This window comes from Daphnia pulicaria, chromosome 4, assembly GCF_021234035.1.
Source record: "Daphnia pulicaria isolate SC F1-1A chromosome 4, SC_F0-13Bv2, whole genome shotgun sequence".
NCBI classification, from domain to species: domain Eukaryota; kingdom Metazoa; phylum Arthropoda; class Branchiopoda; order Diplostraca; family Daphniidae; genus Daphnia; species Daphnia pulicaria.
In genome coordinates this window covers 21,113,900-21,129,902 of record NC_060916.1, presented here as the reverse complement: position 1 = coordinate 21,129,902, position 16,003 = coordinate 21,113,900, and the positions used below count along the sequence as shown (strand labels likewise).

At 39.1% G+C, this 16,003-nt stretch overlaps 2 protein-coding genes across 2 annotated transcripts; one reads left to right on the top strand and one right to left on the bottom strand.

The window, feature by feature from the left end:
• The first annotated feature begins 79 nt into the window (after nt 1–79).
• Nucleotides 80–4,166, top strand: LOC124337598 (extracellular serine/threonine protein kinase four-jointed-like). Its single transcript, XM_046791644.1, has one exon. It carries the CDS (start codon nt 1,051–1,053, stop codon nt 2,626–2,628), a length of 1,578 nt encoding a protein of 525 aa, XP_046647600.1. The 5' UTR covers nt 80–1,050; the 3' UTR covers nt 2,629–4,166.
• A 10,020-nt stretch (nt 4,167–14,186) lies between these two features.
• On the bottom strand, nt 14,187–15,943 carry LOC124337608 (UDP-N-acetylglucosamine--dolichyl-phosphate N-acetylglucosaminephosphotransferase-like). Its single transcript, XM_046791656.1, has 7 exons — nt 15,700–15,943; nt 15,519–15,636; nt 15,245–15,458; nt 14,952–15,183; nt 14,690–14,878; nt 14,373–14,613; nt 14,187–14,305 (listed from the first exon to the last, which is right to left on the bottom strand). The coding sequence occupies exons 1-7, from the start codon at nt 15,840–15,842 to the stop codon at nt 14,240–14,242; spliced, it is 1,203 nt and encodes a 400-aa protein (XP_046647612.1). The 5' UTR covers nt 15,843–15,943; the 3' UTR covers nt 14,187–14,239.
• Between the last annotated feature and the right edge of the window lie 60 nt (nt 15,944–16,003).

Here is a 16,003-nt window from a genome sequence, read left to right as displayed (position 1 = left end):
TAGTGGAGAGCCAGCAAGATATATACACTCGCTTCTATATCTATGTATTCTCGGAGCTGGCTGCTGCTGCTGCTGCCTTAGGAGGAGCTTGCTGCCATCATATAGGTGCCAGAGGTGTTTCACTCCAACGAGAACGGGGAGAAAGAGGGAGGTGCTAGTAGAGCGTATTGGCTGCAGCCAAGCAGGAAACGCGAGTCAGGTGACGGCTTACCTGGTCCAGTCCAGACACAACGAGTCTCACAGTCTGTTGGAGTGGATGGTCTGGCTCGAAACAACGACCCACTCGCCCCCATCGCTACTTAACTTTTTTCATTACGCATTGATACACCACACCCGTGTTGTTGTGTACTTGCGAGTTGCACGGCCAATCGAACCCAAAAACAATTCCCGTCACCATTTCCCACCACCCGCAAAAGTGACAGCCGAAAATAGGTGTTTTATTAGCAGACGACGAAATTTCGAGTGCTTCAAATTTCTGCCAGTTCTAATTGGGTGTGATTATGTGCATCGTTTTCAACTGTTGATTCAATTTTTTTAAAAATAAAAAAATATGTCGGCGAATCGAGACGATTCAATGTTTGACGACGAGTTTGCCAATCGGGACTAGATCTGTCGGGACATGGAGCCTGCTGCTCAATTCGTGTCGTCGCCAATCGCTACCGAGGACGAACCGCCAAGTGGTGACATATTTGCTGATGACCAGTCGTACGTGAAAGCGTTTTGTCGAGCGTGCAGGTGACTTTGCTTTTTTTGTCAGAAAAAAACCCCCCAAAGTGTCACCCATTCATACTTGGAGTGTGTGCTGCTATAGATGTTATATAGTGCTCTACCGGTTATTCCGTCGGCATTCAACAGCTAGCTGCATGACCTCGTGAAAAAATCCCATCAAGTCTTTTTTTTGTTATTTCCCCCCAGAAAAGTGTTTACCAGAACTCGAGTGTGCTGTCCTTGAATCACGAAATTGAATTCAAAAGAAATTTTAAACTTCAAATTAAAAACAAACAAAAAAACTTGAAAATTTCTGATTGTTATTATGTGCTTCAATTACAAATGGTTCGAGAACATGTACTTGAGCAAATGCTCTCACTGCAGTATTTGACCACCAGTTTGAGAATGCGCAGGACTAGCTCTTTCTTCGACATGGAGCCTTCGTTTTCCGTCCAGTCCTTGTCGCGAGACGCTTCCGCTTTGGAGGGCGGCGGAATAGTGTGCGGCGGCGGCGGTCAATCCGGCCAGCAGCAGCCGCAAGCTGCTGGCTTCTTCCCCCATCGGGCCTCCAGGTGGCTTTGTTTTCTTACCACCTGCCTGGCCTTTATCCTGGGCGTTGGAGTCGGTATCGCCGTGCCGATGCTCTACGCCTCATCTCCCATTGAAATCAACGGCAACAACTCACGAACGGCTGCCGCCGCCCCCTGGGCCGTCGTTCAAGACCCGTCAAGTGTCGTCCATCTGCCTCTCGACTTGACGTCCAGCGGCAGCAACGCAAGTGTCTCCAACATTCCGGCCCGTACGTCGGCCAGGATGAAAGCCTACTTGCGCAAGAAGGAGAAAGAAATGCAGTTGACGAAGAATCAAAGGTCCTCCTCTGACGACGACAATGTCGTCAGCTTCGTTCAGACATCCGGGATGGCTGAAAACAAAAGTCAAGAGGAGGCGACCATTGTGACTGGCCAAGCTGTCAATGGCATCTACTGGTCGCAAGCCGTGGAAGACATTCTGCCAACAGGTTTCGACGAGTCAAACGCCAAAGAATGGAACGACTTTAGCCACCAGACGCCCATTGTGCGCGTCGAGGAAGGTTGCGGCCGGATGCAAAATCGTCTCATCACCTTCGAGAGTGGCCGGCAGTCGTGCTGTCGCTACCGTCAAAACTACGACCAGATCCAGGGTGAAATTTTCAGTTTCTACCTGAGCCGGTTGCTCGGCTTACGCAACTTACCACCGTCGTCACTGGGCTTGGTCCGCCCACAAGATCGCCAATGGATTAATGTCCAGTCGTCGTTGAATCAGGCCCAGTGGACGGAGGACCGGCCGGTGGTCTACACTCAGTTCCTCAACGACTTGGAGCCGTCCTACATTCCCGTCCAGTTCCGCGGGCGCGATCGTCACCTGAATCCGTCGGACGTGCAGCGCCACAATCTCCAGGAGACGGCCGGTCGTGACGAGCTGTTGACGCTGGCCCAGTGGTCTGATCTTTTGGTTCTCGACTACCTGACGGCCAACCTGGACAGGATGGTCAACAACCTGTACAACATGCAGTGGAATCCGGCCATGATGGACTCGCCGGCTCACAATCTGGCACGTGATTCCAAAACGGGTTTGCTCGTCTTCCTGGACAACGAAAGTGGACTCCTGCACGGCTACCGTCTCCTGGACAAGTACGAAATGTACCACAAAAGCCTCCTGGATTCGCTCTGCGTTTTCCGGCGGACGACCGTCGACGCTCTGCGCCAGTTGCAGTCGCAAAAGAATGTCGGCAAGTTGCTCCGCCACATGTTCGAAACTCGTGACCAGTCACTCGTCGATTTCTTACCTTTTCTGCCGGAGAAGAGCATCAAGACACTCAACTACAGGATCGATCAAGTCTTGGAGCAAGTGACCAAATGCCAATCGCTTTACGGTGCTTAAAAGTCTATTAACTGTATACTTATATAATCAACTGCAAATCTTTGTACAATATCGAAATGTCATTTGCTCGCTTTAGCTATACATTCTTCTCGTTTCCTATACATAGACTTCTAGGCCTATATCTCTACTGAAATGCTGGGCAGTTAAACCCCTAACCAAAAGGCAAAAATAATTAACCAATTAAAGCCAAACCCAAAACCAGAAAAAAAAGGAAAACAATCTTTTTTGCCTAGCGCTTTTTTAAATATTTTCCAAGCCGACTCCTATAGCTCTTATCGATTCGTATTAGAGATATAGGGGCTTGGAGATGTGTACAGTAAGATGCCAATGTGTATAATCATCTCGATCTTGTCGCCTTGTTAAGAGACTTTGTTCCCCAACAAAAAAACAAAACAAAAAAGAATTTTCCTATACATTTTCAATTTCGAAATGGAATCATAAATCATCAGCTAGTAGTTGATTGAGGACAGTAGGAGTGCGACAGGTATATACGGCTATATATACGAGCTATAGGAGAGAAGAATAAAAGCCAGGAATGTGATTAAACTGTACCAATACCATATTCACAATCGGAAAGTCAGGAAGTTTAAGGAGAGACTCCATTTCACCTTAAAGAAGTAAATGGCATTTTATGACATCTCCCCAAGGCCTTCTTTATACTCCCTGCTCTCCAATTTTCTCCAACCCACCCACGAAAAAGAAAAAAGAAACGAAAAAAACCATCTTCAGCAGTCTGAAAATTTTTATGACGGGCTGCTAGACAGAGAGGGGAGATATTTTGAACCGAGAACTTTTGAAGATGGTACGAATGTCAACTAGAAAAATATTTCTTGACGATCTGTGACTCGCTATCTGTACAGCATTTTCCTTTCTCAATACTTAAAAGAAAAAAAAAAGGCCTTTAAAGTGACCAATCGCAATAATTTCCGTTGGACTCTTTCTGACTGCGTTCGATTCAAATCAGTGATGAATTGGTGCTACTTTTAAAACAATTCGACCTCCTTGAATATCGGCGCTCTCGAAAAAAAAAAGTTTTCCCATAGAAATCTAAATTTCCAATAATGAAGCGCGCGAAATAGAATCATTTCGTTGCGATAATAACCTTGTGGAAAGGCAAAGACATATAAACGATATGCTTTATAGACTGACATTAAAACGCAGCACGGCTCTCTTCAACTCCACCTGAAATCAAGTAGTGCACCAGCAGCCCCTATCGCTTCTTCTAATATTCTACTCTCTTTTTGTTTTTACTACAGTCTCAATGTCAACAAGCGTGCGTGTATTCTTCTCTGAGCCAGCAATTTGATAACTGTAGCCTTTGGTCGATATGTACTATGTGCTAATTGTCCCCAATTATATTCCTCCTCAAGTTTTTTTTTTTTTTCAGCGTGCTAAAATCTCGATTGTATATTGTAACATATCAGCAACTGGACTTCTGAGTTCCAGAATTCCAACTTTGGCATGCGGGAGAATGTAATATCTGTAAATGACTGTATATAATTTGTTAAATCGGATAATAAATAATACTGGATGTTCAATGTCAAGGAAATTTTTACAACGCAACGCGCTACGGGTTTTTCTTTTCTTTCTATTTCACTCAGATTAGAAACCTTTTGTTTCCAAGTGATACAGGCCACGAGTCTAAAATTAGTAGACAATCGTGAACAATGCCTTTTCTTTTTTACACCAAATTATATACACGTCTTCGCGGCCCTACGTGCTGTCACTAAGTAATGTGTCGGGCTAAACTACCGAATGTGAAAAAAAGGAAGGAAAAATAAGAATTAGAACACGGGTAGAAAATTCTAACGAAGGAAAGAATTTATGGCAGGGTGAAAATCGTCAAATGCTTTAAAGGCAAAAATCACGGATTTACGCCTCGTTTCTCCAAAAGGGATCGTACTACCTGTGTACTACCTGTGTACTACCTGTTCGGAGGGTAGCAATTAACCCAGCAATCAACCACGGCACAATTGCAGGGCAATTGTATACAATATGGGGGGAGTATAGCCTATAATCAAAAGGGATATCAGCCAAACTTGCTGGTGTATATTTCGAAGGATTATTTGCGAGGCCCATAATTTCGATACGGCAAAATGAAAATGAATTGCCATTTATTTTTACCGTTGTACAAATTAAAAAAAAAAAAAGCTATTCGCATTTCCCCACGCTAACTTCTGTTAGTTCCAAGTGATCCATTAGTCTGAGACGGTAAATCTCTATACGAACGAATATAGCTTGTCCTTTCAAAAAGTTTTAAAATATAGAGTTCAGTGTTAACTTGTACGGTAACTTGAATGAGCGAACAAACATAAGACAAAATAAAATTTATCAATAAAATAATCTTATACGGCTTCATATAAAAGAGATATCAAAGAAGATAGACGTTTGCATCTATTTCTATAGTCTTAAATTAAACTACCGAGGCATAATTTCATCGAATCTCGCGAGCCAGCCTCACTCAAAATCCTCAAAACGTCTTAGGCTCGCAGGAGATGAAACAATCATCAACCAAACAACGATAAAAATAAGGAGCCACAAAACCCAGAGACATAAAGGTATAGGCTATTTTCAAATGTTGTTTTGTCAAACCCGCAATTGTATACAGATGGCGATTGCGTGACTTGTATCAGTGTCGTAGTTGGTTGATTAATTTTATGTTGCTGCTGATATTCTCAGAGTTGTTGAAAGAGCTGCGGATAATCTTTAAGGTTCTACTGGCCAGGTATAGCCTATCCTATCGTGTACCCCTTATACTATTTGTGAGGATGTAGGACACGGTTGTTTCGGGCGGAAAACGAACTTACGAGAAAAAAAAGGATTAATCAAAAAGATATTAACATTTTTATACGTGAATACATTTCATTTGAATTTCGCTCGATGGGAAACTTTGACTGCTGTCCATCCTTCAAGTTGGCATACTTATACAAATTCATGCAGATGTGATTTTTCGACTTTGGTATATTATTAGACGCAATTCTATTTTTACAAGCGCTATTTAAATCTGCGAGTTCCTTATCGCATAAATAATACATTGCGACACCTTTTCAATACTTAGCAATGCGTACAACACATTGTGCCTGGAGTCATGAGCGTTTTAATGAGCTTGTATTGCCATTGTAGCGTTCGAAATCGCGCATAATGATTAACACGGACAGTTCGACTCTTTGGTTGCGCTCAAAAAGGAAAGACGACAGAGAGAACCGCATCTCCATCAGCAACATTGTATTCACAGAACCAACATCAACACATGTAGAACACATCGAACCACCCAAATCAGGCGCACACGAATAAAAAAACAAAAACAAAAAGAACTCAACTGCCTTCAACAACACGAACTATACATCTAACTATGTCTTTAACCACACAAGAGAAAGAAGCGGGTTTATATATTAAGTACGACGACCTGTAATCAATCGATTGAGAGTTATCTATATACTGACTAATGTGTTAATGCTTCTCCTACGTCTGCTGCTATGGGGAAGGTTATATATACTCTTAACGACACATGTTTCTCGGAAGAACCTCGATTCCCTACGTATAGTATAACCTATGGCTTTCGCCCAGAAAGAGACAGCGACCTTTACGTTTTACTAGACTTTTGCCCCGACACACGGACAAGATAGTGATCTTGACTGAGCGTTGGTCTTCCCCTTCAAGTTTTGTTTTTCTTGTCGGTCTTCCTTTTTGCATCGACCTGGGCGCTGCGCTGTGCCGCGATGCGACTCTCTCTCTCTCGACTATTGAGACGCTATACATTCGCCGGTTGGGAGTAAATCTAGCCATATACGTACAATCTCGTGGACGCCACAATATGTTAACGTGTTGAATTGCTTTATAATTTCGTTCCACTGGTTTTTCTATTGAAAAAAAGAGCCTAGAAAGACTAGATAAGCACGTGAACAGATGACAATTCATTTTTCGCCTTTTGCTGCTGCTAGTCAGGTGGTCGTTTGCAAATCACGTTTAAAATTTCTAGGAAATGTCGTGAAATCTGAAATAGTTAACCTGCGCTAGAGCATTTAATCGAAGTTCCACGCAAGCAAGAAGCAGCAGCAGCATTGTGGGTAGCCTTTTGTTGGTCAACGAGCGGAGGAATTCAAATAAGATTTCACAAGAGGGCAGCAATCCACTGAAAGGTTATTTAGGATTGGATATATAAACGCAGTGAACCATAAGATACCTCCTACCGAGACGGAGCAGCCAAGCAGCAGAGAGGAGTAACAAGTCGAGAAAGAAAAAAGCGTGGGAAAACCGAATGGCTTTTGATATTCCACAGAGAGCCAGCACTATTCCTACCCCCTGCAGTCATGGGGGCTTCACGTTCATCACATTTGGAAAGGTTGTTGACGAAGATGCGATAAAGAAATGCTCATTTACTTTTCCCAAGTTTAATAGAGATCTTTATAAAAAACCACGATTAACACAAACTGCAGTTACCTCGGTTTATTGAGGCTCATATAATTTAATCGAATTTAATTGTGTAGGTAGATTAGTAGACTCTCACCGGCAGTGCCGCCGCAGTTCCACACATAATTTTCCAAGTAATTTTCCCAGAAACAAGACATTGTCGAAAAGACAATGAAGACATTTTTCCCAGTATGTAATTGATTCGATAATTTAAAGAAAAAAATACATTTTCTTGTTTCATTTCTCCTAAGACTCTAGCTGGCTATCAATTGCCTTGACAATCGTATCCGTCATTTCACTCCATCTGGACATATCCGCCGTAAATGTGTCTAGGCCTGCTGCAAACTTTACGATATGTTCACTGATTCCCTTCGTGATGGATGTTCAAATATGTTTCTATGGTTAAAAGTATCCTTACTTTATTTTTTTTAAAGGTTAAAAGATTGCGGAAATTGTACGAAACCGACGCGTCGTCCTGATTACTTACGGCTTGCTGAAACTGCACGATTGTTGATTGCTATGACTAGTGTGTCACAACAGTCAAACTTAAAAAAAAAAAAGTTTATCTGTGGCTCGACTGAATTACAGTCTGCTCGCACACACGGCCAGAAAAAAAATGAATGATTTTCTGATTCGTAGTAATTTTTTAAAATTAGATTCATTCCAAGAATTCGGAAATGAATCCGTCAATGCATAACTTGTTTCTGGATGATGAATGGTTGTGAACGATCGAGATATCGAATATACACTTTGCGGTTTGATTCTATTGGGTGGAAAATAAAGTTGTATAATTTTGCTGTAATTTGAAGCATAACGAAAGAGCTAAAAGAACGTTATACAATAGATCATGCACGTCTACTTGTTTCTCTGGAGAAACAAAGACGTTGTGCGCTTTCAATTTTTTCTCTATAAATTCATCCCGCAGTTTCCACATGGCGTGTTCAAAATAAATTTTGTGTAAGCAATGGAAAAATTTAGATTTTTGCAATCCCCGTACATTTCGTAAAGCATCTTGCTATTATCGTTACATCAGGTACGATTTAAAAAGACAAATGAATTTCATGTCCTGTAAAAGCTGAATGGTTGTTTGTATGATGCTAGCTTATTCTGAATAACAAGAACTACAGCAGATTAAATATTCTGTTTGATTTTGAAGTTTGGACCTAACGACAAGAAGAAAAGGTAAAAAATACTCAAAAAATGGTTAGTCGAGTCTCGATGAAAATTAAAAACTTTTTGTTCTACAGTGATTATTTATTAAATGCAGAGTAGTCAACCATTCTTAGAAAACAACTTAGAATTTTGTAAAAAGCCGGTTTTACGACAGCGAACGGTTTCTTTGTCTACGACTGACAGCCATTTGTCAAACCACTGTGGGACAGTCAGCTACTGTTCATTGACAATTAATCCTTGAGTAAAGAAAGAACTAGCTCCGCCAGGGTGTACCTAATTAAAACACAAACAACCATGCGAAATGTTGCTTTTAAACTTTACTTCTCATTTTTCGAACTTCTAGGGCCTTGGAATTGAATTTAATTGCGAAAACGTTTCCGTCAAAAAAATAAGTCAAAACTATGACGTCACAATTGGCCTAGCAGTCAGTCAGAGAAACTGTGAACGCTTTCAACGGCTTTTGAGTCGATTTGACGATTTTAAACGAAACGTGCCCCATAACCATTGGTTAGCGCTTAACCTTAACGTTTCCTGAAGTTGAAGATTTGTACTCTGAACTCTTCATATATAGCGCCATTTTCATTGTAAACGATTAACAATGTAAAAAGAAGATAGATGTCGCTAGTAGCCTGTCATCATGGTGGTTGTATTTTAAAAATGTGTGTGTTGGGCTCGTCTCTGATATCTCCATTCGACCATTCCCCAATGTTTAGGTGATTAGTAAATGAAATCCTTGATGGGGGAAAAACCCTCAAACATCTTGATAAAAGGCAAACGGAACCGGATCTACTGATTCGCTCGAAAATCATCAAAGAATAAATGTTACTAGTCACCTATTCGCTTCATGAAAATAAACCTGGGAGCTAGACCAAGGAAAACAGGTGACTGGAGTTGGATCATCTATCATTATTGGTGACACAAGTGACGAAATGACAGATCGCGTTACCTTAAATATCGAAAGAAAGGCCAATGGAATTGGACGTTCAACATTGGCGCTGGATCTCGAAAACGAAATCACGGGAGTTGAATCTTCTATCGTGAACCAGGAAGTGCCGGTGTGGCGGCAAAAAATTGGTAGAAAAAATTGTTCAAGTTTCACTTTGCTACAAGTGTTTCAAGTTCAAATATTTTTGAATTTGATTCACAGACAAAGTTGTGAGGTACAAAAACAGGCCTGATCTGCAGTGGTTCTACAAGCATGATCTATAAATCAGAGGTCTACGAACTGTAGTCTGCTAGACCCGATTTTGACGTTTCGTCTGCTAATTCTTGAAAATAAAATTGGGGCATCCGCTTGGTGTGCTGGCTGTCCGGGTCAGTCATACTTTCCATGGGGAAGTATACGGAAAGGAAGGTTTTTTCGCTTAAATTTAACATTTTACGTTAAACTAATTGTTTTACATGAGCATCCATCAACTTTAATAAGTGTATCGTTGAAAACAAGACAGTAGTTGTTAACCAGGGTTATACCCTAATTATTAATAAACAGGAGAATCGAAGGTTTCCATGAAATGCACTACATCTATTTCCCTCCAAATTCTTAATGTTACAACATACCTAAATTTGAATTAATGCGAAAATGGATTATCATTAAAACCTTTAAGAAAAAGCATGTCACGCACATTATACATGCTAACATTATAGAACTAGAAAAGTTACTTACCCCAGAACATTTCTTATAAATAAAAGTCAACGTTTAAAATATTGTGGATTAGCGATCCAAGCCCTGACGTGGCTGGGAGAAGAATGATACACGAGGTAGGGTGATTTTGAAATTTGTTCTCCTTTCGTCGTCCGTTTTGCAATGCAAAATGCAAAATCTTTCATGTGTCTTGGAATATTACGTTACATGTAATATAACACCAATCATTGGATGATGCACATTGTAATCTGTGAAAATAAAAAAAAAATATGTGTTGAAATGGTGATAAAGGATATCGAATCCTTTACGTTTTATGGGCTGCTAGTCAGTGCTCCTTCATTTCCCTTTTCCCTTCGAGACCTTTCGGAAATGTCACGTCGCATCTATTTCCCTCCAAAGTCTTAATGTTACAACATACCGAAATTTGAATCAATGCGAAAGTGGATTATCATTAAAACCTTTAAGAAAAAAAGGTTGTATTTATTTACTAGATTATCAAGACCTTTGGCCCCTACCAACATTTTTACGACAGCTTCGGCCACTTGCACTTTCTTTTTCCCTAGTGTTTTTGGTGTAACGGTCGGCCGCCAGGCTCGATGATCATAGATTCTGCCTTTTTCTCTTTAGTCTCAAAATGCTTTAAAGCTTCATTCGAATTTTGCTGTTTTAAAAACAAGAAGTATCCATTCTTCGGTGGTTTTTCAGGAACAGCTTTCTATAAAATGAAAACCGCCGAAAAAAATTGTGAGGCAATGCTTAAATAAATAAACTACTTTAGTTGAGTTAAAAACTACTTTTTCGCATTTGTTAAAGTTTTCGGACGGTTTTCTTCAGGATCTACCCCATCAGAACTGCCCTCCTCAAAAACAATAGGAAAAACTTCTAAGTCTTCGAACAATGTTTATGGACGACCCCTTATTCCTGTAAACTCTCGTGAATCTCAGTATCACTTATCAGGGCCTGAAAAAGATTTGACAAAGCCTTAAACAAGTCACTTATTTAGTGTTAAATTCTATTACTCCAAACAAGTGAGGCCAATTTTAATTTTTGGATTATTGAAAGCCGACACCTAAAGGATATTTCAAACATATTAATTACTTGGGTAAAATTTTAATTTCCCTTAAATTTTTAAAATTGCCTTGGACAATGCCATAATTCTTCGTAAGCATCTTGATTCATTTATCGTTACCCACGATGCAGCATCTTCTAAAACTTCGGCAAGGATCCGATAATGTCGCAAATGATTCTATCGAACAATTTGATTTGTTACTTATTGATTAAAAAAAGTGACGTCTTATTGAACATGAATTTTACAACATCGTTTACATAGCTGAACATGTAACCATCGGTTTTTACATTCTGCTGCTGAGTAATATTTAAACTTGATCTGAAATTATAAAACACAGAAGACAAAAAATTTAACATTAACTTGTCTTTACATAAAAAGACGCATCGATCAGATAACAATTTGAAAAACAATGCAAAGGTTAAATTTAAACCATTTAAAACGGGTTCAATGTCAAAGCTCAAATTTAAACAAATAAAACGGGATCAATGACGCTTGGGACATGTAAAATTCTTCAATCTTACAGACGTCTCCCGACAATAATGTTTCTTCAGCTTTCGATTCGTCAGCAGGCCATACTTTGGATCGCCTTTCCTTCAACTCTTTCTTCTTTTCGAAAAATGCTGATCTTACTATTATCATGCTATATTATTATCTTACTTCTATCGAAAAGTATAAATAAAAATATATATAAAAATATAAAACCATCTAGAAAGAAAAAATCTGGTCGTATGGTTCAGACTGATGTATGGACAGACAGAGTGCCAACTTTCGGTTTTGTACTCGCTGGCTGAAAAAAAATCATATTTAATTTGTTTTAAGGCTAATTAATTCAATTTCAGCAGAAACTTTATTACCAAAATGGTTAGTACACTCGTTGATGAAAACCACTTGTAAAAGCACCGTAATGCTGGCCAACGACACGGCACAGAACAAGACGGTGGCCTTCACCATTGGCTAACTACACTATTTGTCTTAAATACTACAGTAACCTAACCAATGGTGCCCTAATGGAACTAACACATTCACACACAAACTAGAACTAACACGCACACAAGCAAGAGATTAACATACGCACACAGGAGAAGAGAGAACTAGCATCCACTCAGCGTGCTCAGCAGACGAGAATTTTGTTGTTTTAAAAACAAGAAGTATCCATTCTTCGGTGGTTTTTCAGGAACAGCTTTCTATAAAATGAAAACCGCCGAAAAAAATTGTGAGGCAATGCTTGAATAAATAAACTGAGTTAAAAACTACTTTTTCGCATTTGTTAAAGTTGTACCAAGGTTCTGATAATGTCGCATATGATTCTATCAAACAATTTGATTTGTTACTTATTGATTAAAAAAAGTGACGTCTTTTGAACATAAATTTTACAACATCGTTTACTTACCTGAACATGTGGAACATGTCGTTTTTTACATTCTGCTGCTGAGTAATATTTACACTTGATCTGAAATGATAGGAAATGTCAGGTAAGCTCATTGGAATATTAGTCTTCACAGGCTCGATCAGACCTGGAAATGTATAGTAGACTCGTGTTAAGAAGACCACGTGTTACCAACTTGTTGAAATTGCTTTTTTCGACACTTTAACAGTGTAAGAACTAAGGGCCATATCGCCAAGTGCATTCCTCCCCTTTGTCTAAGGTTCAGTCTCGTTTGACCTTTCGGAAATGTCGCGTCACATTTTTCTCCCTCCAAATTCTTAATGTTACAACGCATATTTCCTGTCGCCCTTTGTCGAGGCACGTCGGCCAGAGGCGGGCTCATTTTCTTCTTGGGTCTTGCCTCTTCCTGATGTTTTTCTTTGAAATGGTCACTAACATTATCGTATCTATTATTATTATTCTTTTAAGCTGTGGATTTTGCTCCTGTCTAACAAGTGTTGCGCTTTAGATGAAGACATTGTATATATTTAGGTATCTGCTGGGTGATGATAAATGACTTTGGGTGACATGATGGAGGAGGAAGACGAAGATGAGGAAGAGGAAATAGATATTAAGGATCTCCGTGCTAAAGCTGTAAAGAGTGCAAAACCCGAGAAGTCCAGTATGTCTAGTGAAAATTTGTAAATTTTCACTAGTAAAATCAAGAGTGAAGTCAAACGTTAAAAAAATTATGGAAAAGCGATCCAAGTCCTGACGTGGATGGGAGAAGAACAAGAATGATACACGAGGTAGGGTGATTTTGAAATTTTTTCTCCTTTCGTCGTCCGTTCTGTTAAGTGAGGGGAATCAAGCATGACCGTTAGGGGCAGCACTGACAGGAAGGAAATGGGGTCAGGCAACCCAAAAATCAAATGGGCGTTTCACTGCGCAAAGTACGAAGTAAGTCAAAGAGGACCATTATCGAACACGTCCAAAAAAGTTATCGTTCCGTTTTTCTTTGAAATGTTAGTCTCCTTTTCAAAAGACCACTCTTTATCTGTACTTGTATCATGCTTCTGTATCGGGCTTGCAACATGTGCGAAAACAAAAGCATAGCAGACTACTTTAATCGTCTAATTAGCAATATTAATAAGATATCGATTAGAATTTATTAAAAATCGACCCCCCTTATAAAACTAAGCCATAAAAAAATGATAAAAGCGGTTGGAAGATCGATCCTGCCCACTAAGTCATCAACTACAGATCCAAACGAGGGCAGCTGTTTCAAACACGATGAATTGATTACCCAACAATTTTGAGTCTTCCATGAATGTGCCTACTACCCAGCCACTTGCCGTAGGAAGATCAATCCTGCCGCTTGACTCGTCCAATTCGTCTATCGATTCCGAAGAGACCCAACACCTTACCGGATTTTAAAACAGAAGTAACAGGAATCGGTTTTTCCACAGGCCCCGATTCCGTCAAGCAGACTACAGCGATAACACTAAACACAGGAAAAAATTGTAAATGGAATAGGATTTTCCATATCTGTCGATTTCAATTGACGACGCTATACCCATGAATTTACAAGTCGATAAAGAAATTAAGAGGCTTGGATTTTCAAACGTCGTTTGATCAATAATTTTCACAATTGCAAAACAGTGATGGCGGGAATTGGTTTTCAAATCGTAACACCTTAATATTACACACACATGACTATTAAACAATATGCTCTTTTTTTAAGTTCAGCTGGTCATGTTCGAATTGATAAATACAAATTACCTGAAATGTTCTTAGTTGTTATACTTTTAGTTTCTTTTTAGTTGAAAACTAGCAATCCTAATAATAGAAATATTTCTAACTCTTACATAATCAATAGAACACAGGGCCAACACACCTTTTCCGCTGATCCCATGTATTTTGGAAGAATTCAGTAACGTTTTAAGAAATTTCAGCAATCGTAGAACAAACTCGCCAACGGATACCTTATGACGAATGCCAACATACTGCAAACAACCTGAATACATATCGTAATTCAGAATCACTGAAAGCAAAAACGGAAAAAAATCAATAAAGTGACATACTTGTAAAGCTAACAGATATGCGGCCAAATTCTTCTCGTGTGTTGGGCCCACCAACTTGAGCGCCAAATTTATTAAAGTACAGTTCGTTCCTGTAGACAGTTCTTTATCTTTGTCTGTACGCTCCACTTTAATTAAGCCTAACATTTGGTATACTTTTAAGACTAGACGACCCAAAGAATTCAGTGATTTCTCCTTAAATGGAAATACACTTGGATCTAAACAACCAGTGTCCTGGTTTAACCTAAAAATTGTTTAACCATAAAGTATAAGTATTATTCAAAAATCCAAGCGTAAAGGAAAAATGTTTTAGATCAAACCTTGGTAACCGATGTCGAGGACAAGGCAAAATATGGAAAAGTTGGGGCAAAGAAAAAATGAAGTTGGCAATCTGAGGAATGAAGAACAACAAGGCAGTTTTACTAAAGTGCCCAAGGATGGCTACTACTGCTACTGTCATTCCAGAAAAATAGCAGAATGTGTCACCAACAAAAACACGAGCTGGATACCTAAATTAAATGAAGTCTTTAATATAAGGCAAAATAGATTTTTCTTTTAACCACAAGTGTAGTGTACACTTACTTGTTTAAATGATATAGAGCAAAGCTAGTAAAAAAGAATGGGATCATGAAATAAAGTGAAAACAAATGATTGGCCCAACAGTCTCCATTCAATTCAATAACATTGAATAGGATAAGGGAAGCTGCTATAACTACAGACTGTCCAACTTCCAAACCATTGACTCCAGCGTAAATGTTAATTGCATTAGTGCAGAACACCGCTAGCATTCCCATGTATACATAGTACAAGGCACCTATAATTTAAAATAAATACTATTTATGTTCAATGTTTTAATGGATAAATTGTTCTCTTACTCAAATCCAAATCATGCCCAAGCAAAAATCTGAGTGGTTTTGGGATAATAATTGTGGTTGAATTGAAGTTTGTATAATAAACCATCAACAGTGGCAGTGAAGCCACAGTTGGAAGTAAGAGTTTGTGTCGCCATTTCAAGTTTAATACATCATCAGCGAATCCCAGTAAAACCATGCAGCATATTGAAAGTAATGCTGCCATAAACTGCACAAACTGTAAAAACAAATATTTAAAATATATAAATTTAACATTTATTTATGAAAAATTATTTACCTCTTGATGAGGGAATCCCCATTCCTTGTTAAAGAAATGTTTACTGAACGGGAAGGGAATGAATATAAACATAACAATAAGAAAAATGCAGCTAGTAATGACTCCAGTAGCTTCTGGTCTAAAATGATTTAAATAGATACCATTACATCTTTTCCAAAACATATAACGTGACAAAATTTACAATTCCGGTTTGTTTTTCTTGTTCAAGTCGACACCGGAAAGGTGGGCTTTTACAAACATATCCTTGAATTTGGGTACTATGTTTAGGATTACAGAGTACCCCATAATCGACAAAATGATATTAACAACCAACACTCCCCACATTTTCGATATTCAATTTTTTAACAAATGTAAAATATCAAAAACTCAACTCTTCTCTTCTACATCCTGTGGTGACGACTGCCTTGTTACCATGACAACCTTTGGGTGATGAATCATAACAAGTTGGAAGTTGCCGGTATTATAATATTTTTAGCGTGAAGAAA

What these genes read in the sequence shown, in the direction of transcription:
- LOC124337598 (XM_046791644.1), top strand. Translation starts at nt 1,051, where the DNA reads ATGGTTCGAGAACATGTACTTGAGCAAATGCTCTCACTGCAGTATTTG.
- LOC124337608 (XM_046791656.1), bottom strand. Translation starts at nt 15,842, where the DNA reads ATGTGGGGAGTGTTGGTTGTTAATATCATTTTGTCGATTATGGGGTAC. An exon ending in GCTCTATATCATTTAAACAA is followed by an intron (nt 14,879 to 14,951) that starts GTAAGTGTACAC and finishes CATTTAATTTAG; the next exon opens with GTATCCAGCTCGTGTTTTTG. An exon ending in CCTCGACATCGGTTACCAAG is followed by an intron (nt 14,614 to 14,689) that starts GTTTGATCTAAA and finishes AACAATTTTTAG; the next exon opens with GTTAAACCAGGACACTGGTT.